At 36.8% G+C, this 7,567-nt stretch overlaps 1 protein-coding gene across 2 annotated transcripts; it reads left to right on the top strand.

Annotated features, from left to right (window-relative positions):
- The first annotated feature begins 902 nt into the window (after window positions 1–902).
- On the top strand, window positions 903–7,290 carry znf131 (zinc finger protein 131). Of its 2 annotated transcripts, none has more exons than XM_007557588.2 (9): window positions 903–1,013; window positions 2,209–2,356; window positions 2,461–2,562; window positions 2,919–3,060; window positions 3,170–3,272; window positions 4,368–4,526; window positions 4,613–4,985; window positions 5,128–5,258; window positions 6,434–7,290. In XM_007557588.2, the coding sequence occupies exons 2-9, from the start codon at window positions 2,227–2,229 to the stop codon at window positions 6,956–6,958; spliced, it is 1,665 nt and encodes a 554-aa protein (XP_007557650.1). In that variant the 5' UTR covers window positions 903–1,013; window positions 2,209–2,226; the 3' UTR covers window positions 6,959–7,290. The 2 variants fall into 2 exon arrangements, with proteins under 2 accessions (XP_007557650.1, XP_007557652.1); XM_007557590.2 differs by lacking the exon at window positions 903–1,013 and adding an exon at window positions 1,127–1,256.
- The last annotated feature ends 277 nt before the right edge of the window (window positions 7,291–7,567 follow it).

Genomic DNA, 7,567 nt, shown 5'->3' with positions numbered 1-7,567 from the left:
TATATATAATAGTATTATATAAATTAATCAATATTATCACTCATGGGATTCAAGTACTATTGCTTTTCAAAAAAGTTCACCTTCCGTATCAGGACCTTTGGTTCTGAGTACAGGTAATCCAGTACTCAGCTGGCCTCAATATACTGTTAAGACATCACTGTTGTGTGGTAATGAGTTGTAAACTGGTTACATGTCCATCATAAAGATATAAAATCTTTGATCTTCTAGATTCATAAAATCCTTACACTCTGAAAAGAATGTTTTTTTATGATCAGATCTCAAGCTAAACATTTTTTAAATAAGCACTGTGATGTAGTAAGTAATGCTAAACTTAAATAAAATGTAAAGTGTGTAATCTTAAACGTGATGCAAGCATAAGTCTAATAAGCTTTCCATTAGACTGTAAGTTTTTTTGTGCACACAAGTGAGCTGATAGTCAGTTTTTGATTGTTTTAGAATCTAAAAATATAATTTGAATAGATGATTCTCATGAAATATTTACATGTTGCTGTTGCACATTTTTATGCTCAGTTAGTAAATGTGTTTGCTTTTCAACCGACAGTGGAGGGAGAGCAGGTTGGTGTTTATCTACAGTTCTGGTTAGAGGTGTGCATACATTCATCAGTGTGTGCACATTTGCGAATTAATTCTAGTATGTCAAAGAATAACCACAAAAAAGGAGCTGAAATAAATGAAATAAAACCATAATTTAAAAAAACTAATTCAGAACCAACACACATTTAAAAACTAGATTTTTACATATATATATAAAATACACCTACTAAAAGTTATAGTTACAGTAGAAAATGTTGATTCCCATTTGTGATTTCTTGGCATTTACCTTTGTCACTAAGCAACGCCACAAGGCGTCCTTCTTTTTTTTGCAAAGGCTTCTGGGAAACTGAGGCCTGTGGGCCATAACGACCGCCCTTTTTCGAGCAACGAGAGTAGAACAGCGCCGTGGGAAATATAATCGCAAAGCTACTTTTTAAAACTGTGTACAACTACTTGAGGTATGTCAAGCGATGCGTTTCAACGCATTCTTCGACCCACAATAGTTAAAATCAGGATATCTGTCTCGTAAAAGTGTATTTTAATGCGCGGATTGATGACGTAATGTTGATTGTCAAACGCGAAATGGCGAGTGTGCTAGGAGGCCCGTTAGCAGCAGAAATCAGGATTTTTACTACACTTTTTCACTTAAAAAAGTGTATTAACAATCCATGGAGACCGTTATTGCATTTTATCAACGCTGGGTAAGTTCAGCAGTAGTTGTATGCGGTGGTTGTGTGTATATAAATGTAGATTTTATTCATGTCTGTGGAGCAGGGTACGAAATTAAGCTAGCAAGGAGGTTTAGCTAGTTAAATAAGCTCCATGTGTGAACAGCAAGGAAAGCAATTTCTTTCTAGAACTCAAGTTTTTTTCCGAAATTAAACTTGGCAGGGTGGTAGATGTTTTAGTAGACATACTACTAACAAATAGCATGTCATTAGTCGGATGCAAACAACAAAATTATTCTATAACAGACATACACTTGCTAAACAGAACATTACAAAACATGTAATGCCAGGCTCAAAATGCACTTTAAACATTCTACGGCATATTTCGTGTAATATCCAAAGTTTGGCTTTTAGACCAAAACACTTTTTTATGGCAATAAGCCTGAACTAACTATTATAACCATTGTGTCCTTTCTATGGAAATAATTCACAGTGCTTTTTATGTAATGTGCATGAGATATACATGTCAGTTTTAGGACAAAGTCAGTACTTCACATTAAGGAGAGAGCAGACATAGATAGGCACTGGTATCACTTAATGGGCAAATATTAGATGATTCAAGTTATTAATTACACATTTTAATAAGGTACATTTAATCTGTTTTGTTTTGATGTCCTTTGATGACACAGGAGTGGCTTCATCTAGGAGAGATGATTAGTTCATATTTCAACTCTAATCTTATTAGACAATTATCATTACTGGTAGCCAGTCCTAGTGTGTGTTCCCTATGGAGTTAGTATACTCATATTTTAACTGTGAGATTGCCACTACCAAATTTCCCGAAACACCTCTCGCTTTTAGCGTCTTCTTTCCTAAATCTAATTTTAGCAGTACTGTTTGTCTGTACGAGATGTCAAGTAACTCTGTAATAGCTTCTTGACATGCACATTCAGAACTGCCTGTCCATGTGCCTCCGTTTTTGCAGGGCAGGGTCGGGTGAAAGATGGCGGCGGGGGCAGAGGTGGAGGTGAATGGAGGCAGCGAGTACCCGGGGCTCTACAAAGTCATGATGGACAAACTAAATGAACAGCGACAACTGGATCAGTTTACAGATATCACTCTCATAGTGGATGGTATGTACAGTTATAGATTTATATATTTTCTTCCTGGAAATTATTTGTATGGTAAAACACTATTAGGCTGCAAAGTTAATTTGCATATCGGTTGCTTGTTGCAGGACACCACTTCAGAGCTCATAAAGCTGTGTTGGCAGCGTGCAGTCAGTTTTTCCACAAGTTCTTTCAGGATTTCACCCAGGAGCCTCTGGTGGAGATTGAAGGTATTCAGTGTTTCTGTTAAATCCCAGTTAAAGAATGAGCAGCCATGCCTTCACATAGAAGCAATGTCAACTTTGAAAGTGAAACCTTTGTGGGTGGATGTTGTTGTTACGGTTTCAAGTTTTGCTCTAGTAGATAAATGATGTCATAGCATTTTGTAAATTAGGTAAAAAAATAAAATAAAATAAACAAAAGCATGTTAACTATGAAAACAATAGCTAGTATTTTTGCTCCTGTTAAAAAACTTTTAGGTGGACAAAAATGTATCTTTTATTCATAAGATACAAAAATGCAGTTAGATGTTTTGTATTCCATGTGTTTTGTATTATATACTCACTGGTCCTCTGACTTTTTATAGGAGTTAGCAACACAGCTTTTCGCCAGCTGATGGAGTTCACGTACACAGCCACACTAGCGATATCTGGGGAGGAAGAGGCGCTCGATGTGTGGAAAGCTGCCGAATACCTTCAAATGCAGGAAGCCATCAAAGCACTCAAGAAGTAAGACATAAGCAGAATAACCAGTCGTCTTGTACTGATAAACTCTCATGCTTGAGTGATGATCATTAAATAACAGTGTGATTTTTTCTTTTTTTTTTTCTTTTTAAAGAATAAATTCCTCAATGACAACAAAGAGCATTGCTAAGAAGAGGACGATTGCAGAGACGTCTAATGTGATCACAGAAACCTTACCGACAGTGGAGGGAGAGCAGGTTGGTGTTTATCTGCAGTTGTGTTTAGATGTGTGCATACATTCATCAGTGTGTGCACAAGTTCAAATTTATTGGTGATGTTGTTAAACATGATTGTAATGTAGTTAGTTCATCCTCTTTGTGCAAAACAACTAGACCAGTAACAGGTAAATGATGCTACCCTGCTTTAGAGTTGGTTTTAAATTTTTCCCCTTTGATTTTCCAAACCTTTTTCTTGCTTTTGTGCCAAACAGCTCAATATCTGTCTGCTCTGGCCATAAGACACAATATTAGAAAAATGGCAAATCGCAATATTATTGCTGAATATTGCAATATCAGTTGTGATTAACCCAAATTCTCACACTTCTTGTTCTTTTACATCATCCTGATAACTCAGTTGTTCTCCTTGTGCTTTGCATTTTGTCACTAATGTAGGCATTAAAGATAATGAATAATCATCAGAGCTGGAAGACGTTGACTTTAGAGCAAGAATTGGTTTCTTGATCGGCATCTTCTTAGTCAGTGTTAACTGAAAATTAGTTTTTTTGTGGACAGTGACACTGGAGATAATTAGTGGCACCTGAGACCCTCATTATAACTTCCTTTTACACAATTTTTCAGAAGGACGATATTCTCAAACACACAAATATTGGGATTTGGCGTGGTTAACTTAGACTTACATAAGGCTTATGGAATGGCCTTGACCTAAACTCCAAATGTCTGCAGAGAGCAGACACTTGGAAATGTCTGCTCTCTGCAAATCAACCAGCCAGTTTAAATGAACTCCGACATTTTTGAAAAAAGTGGGCCGGTATCTAGCCAAAAATATACCAGCTTGGCAGCTTGCTAAAGAACATTTAATCAAATATTAATGGGCATTCTGTTTATGAATATTTGATTCTTTACATAAAATTGTTATGCAGTTAAAAGTAAATCTATAGTTTTTTCAACTTTTTACAATGAGCTTTTGGTTTGCAAAAATCACCAGAGTTGTTTCTTGTGACATGAGTTCACTTTGAAAATACAAATACATTAATAAAAGCCATAAGCGCATGACATTTAAGCTGATTATCGCCTTATTTAAAGGTATGAATTAAATGCTTTCCTGTCCTCTAGGTGGAGATTGAAGTGGTGGAGACCAGCCTGGAGGAGGTGGTGGATGGAAAGACTGTTCAAGCTGCATCAGATGACTCTGCTTTGGCTCTTCTAGCTGACATAACTAGCAAATACCAGCAGGGGGAGCCAACAATTCATGTGATCAAGAAGGATGAAGAGGTATATATTTTGTATATTATTAATTTCTTAAATATGTTTATACTTGGGAAAAGCATTCTCTACAAAAATCAGTGTTTACTTTCCAGGAGGTCCTGTATCAGGAGGAAACCGTGACAGCCTCCAAAGTACTGGAGAACGTTGAAGTCGTAGAAGTCCAGATCTCCCAAGGAGACATCTTCCGCTGCAGCAAGTGCGACCGTAGTTTTAAGCTGTACTACCATCTCAAGCAGCACCTGAAGACTCACCTGGGCTCTATGGAGAAGCCTCATGTGTGTAACCACTGTGGGAAAGCTTACACACGGGAGGGAGCCCTGAAGCAGCACATCAGCACGTTTCATTTTGACGCCGAGGAACTGTCTCGAGGGCAGAAAATTCAAAAGAAAGTGCACATCTGTGAATACTGTAAGAAGCACTTTGACCACTTTGGCCACTTTAAGGAGCATTTACGGAAGCACACTGGTGAGGTTTGAAATATGAAACCAAAACAGCTCAATTTAAGTTACTAATTTTGCCTGGACCCTATTCATAATTTCTTATTTATACAGCCATTCTATAATTATATATGTGCAGCATTAGCATTTTTGGGCTTTTATATTTTCAGGTGAAAAGCCTTATGAGTGTCCAGATTGTCATGAGCGATTTGCAAGGAACAGCACATTGAAGTGCCATATGGCCGCCTGTCAGAACGGAGCAGGAGCCAAGAAAGGACGAAAGAAGCTCTACGAATGCCAGGTACAGCTTGCCAAAGTTTTCTTTTTTTTCTTTGTTAAAACAACGTTTTAATATTTATCTATGTAGAAAGAAATGATGCTCATACATCTCCCACAGAAACCTCTGAATCTGTAAACCTTTGATCTGCTGTTGCAGATCTTTAGCTGGTTCAAATCTTTCTTTATTATTATTTATAGATCTTAAAATTCTTTTTTTCTAGCTTTGGCAGAAATCAGAAATGTTTATTTTTTTTTTCAATAAAATGTTTTAATGGTAAAGAACAAAAAGAACAGTGATTTTTCTCTTAAACGGCTGAAAGCTACACAGCCGTCTGTCTCAACACGCAACGTCTAGAGACGCAGTAAAACCCTTCATGTTTAGGATCTGAGATATCTGCAATTAAACACAACTGAAAACTTTTCAAAGACACTTCAATAAGTTTTTATTGTTTTTATTTTCAATTAGATTCATTCAGAAAAATAAACAATAAAGGTACAATTCAGTTTTGTTGTTCCCTTTCAATTCTTTGAAAGCTTCAAACAAATGAATGTATGAGTATCAGAGACATCATCACAGGGCAGTCAGTGTTACACAGGAATAACAGGACTTCAAAAATTTAAATACACAAGCATTGCAGTTGTGAGTTTAGCTTCCTGGTTTCTCCTGAAGTTTTGAAGTTTCATAAAAATGGAGGCCAGAAGAAACAGTCAGCATGCTCCTGTAGAATATAGATTTTTGTTTTAGAACTTTTTAATTGCTTTCTGTCCTTAGACTTCATTATTAACACTAATACTGAAAATATCTATTTTCCTTCTGTACAACTTCAGTAACCATGGGACATTATCAAACACAAGATTTGCAAGTTCAGTACTCATTAATTTGCCAGTGCACTAATTGTTTTAGCATTGCCAATGGGCATTTGTGAATATAGTTAAATCTGCTGTGTATGCAAATATTCACAAACGTAAAAAAAAAACAACATCTTAATCTTTTTTTGCACCAGTATTATTTTGTAATTAAGTAAGGCTACAAGTGTTGACTAACCTTAATGTATTTAGATTTCAATTACAGGTAAACAAGTTGAATACTGTTCTTTATACTTTGCTTCTGCAGCAGAAATGCATAACATCCCAGTATTAATTCGCTCAAATCTTTAATTTATCATTAACTCTTCAAACCGTTTTTTTCCACATCAGGTCTGCAGTAGCGTCTTTATAAGTTGGGACCAGTTCAAGGAGCATCTTATGTGCCACACGGGGGACAAGCCGAACCATTGCACCTTGTGTGACCTATGGTTCACCGACGCCAAAGAACTTAAAACGCATCTCAAGGACGTACATTCTATCGAGGATAAGTCTATGGAGCAGGTGGTCCTCACCGACTCAGCCGCGACTGCCGCTCTCACCATAGCGACACAAAGCATAGGAGGCACTGAAACCGTCCTGCTGGACGATGGCATTCACGTCGAACATGTTACGGTGGAGCCTATGGACGTAATGCAAATGGAGGAGACTACAACAGTTGTAGTGGAAGATGGAGGAGTGGGGGGGATATGTGAGGAGGACCTGGAGAGACTAAAGCAGGCTGGCTTGCAGATCCAAGTGGTCCATGTGAACACAGCTGCAGTTGATGAGCACCAGGTGGTCAACACTGAGGTGGAAGTAGAGATTGAGGATGAAATTGTGAACCTAGAGGAAGCTGAACAAGCAGTAGCTGTATGAGAATAAAACAAGGATTGTCTTAATGTACCTTAAAAAAAAAGGTATTTCCATATCAAGCAGAGGAAAGTTTTCTACTGCAGACACCTTATTTTTTTAACAGAATCCTGCATGTGGGATATACCACATATCTGTATAATCACCTGTCACATTGAACGTCCTTGTCTGAACTTCTCTAAATCTTTTGAGAGATTTGCAATATCAAGATTTCTTACAAATATTGTATTTATTTTAAACATGTTTTCCACCTCACAACTTGAGTCTTCAGGACTCCAGCAATCCATTTTTCTCTACTTATTTTTTTCTCAATAAATTGCTGATGTCAAATCAGATCACTTGCGGTGTGCTTTGGGAAACTTGAGATGTTGGTAAAAATTTGTAAATTAGAAATTTGACTTTCAGCCAGTGTTTTTTTTTTTTTTTTTTTCTTTTCCTTTTTTTTAATGCCTCCATAGTGAAAAAAAATCTCATATGATATTTTTGTACTTTAAGACTTGGACTTAAGTCTTACTATTTACTTTAACACACTACAAAGTATTCTGTTTTTAAGCAGAGGGTGAAATTCAAGGATTTCAGCTTGAAATAATTCACAAAAAAGGATGATTAAAACTG

Source organism: Poecilia formosa, unplaced genomic scaffold (genome assembly GCF_000485575.1).
Source record: "Poecilia formosa unplaced genomic scaffold, Poecilia_formosa-5.1.2 Scaffold89, whole genome shotgun sequence".
Lineage (NCBI taxonomy): Eukaryota > Metazoa > Chordata > Actinopteri > Cyprinodontiformes > Poeciliidae > Poecilia > Poecilia formosa.
This window is presented reverse-complemented; position numbering and strand designations above follow the sequence as displayed.

Bases quoted from the DNA above. Each gene is read 5' to 3' on its own strand.
- znf131 (XM_007557588.2), top strand. From the start codon at position 2,227: ATGGCGGCGGGGGCAGAGGTGGAGGTGAATGGAGGCAGCGAGTACCCG. The intron at 3,061-3,169 runs GTAAGACATAAG...TTCTTTTTAAAG, and splicing joins GCCATCAAAGCACTCAAGAA to AATAAATTCCTCAATGACAA. The intron at 4,527-4,612 runs GTATATATTTTG...TTTACTTTCCAG, and splicing joins TGATCAAGAAGGATGAAGAG to GAGGTCCTGTATCAGGAGGA.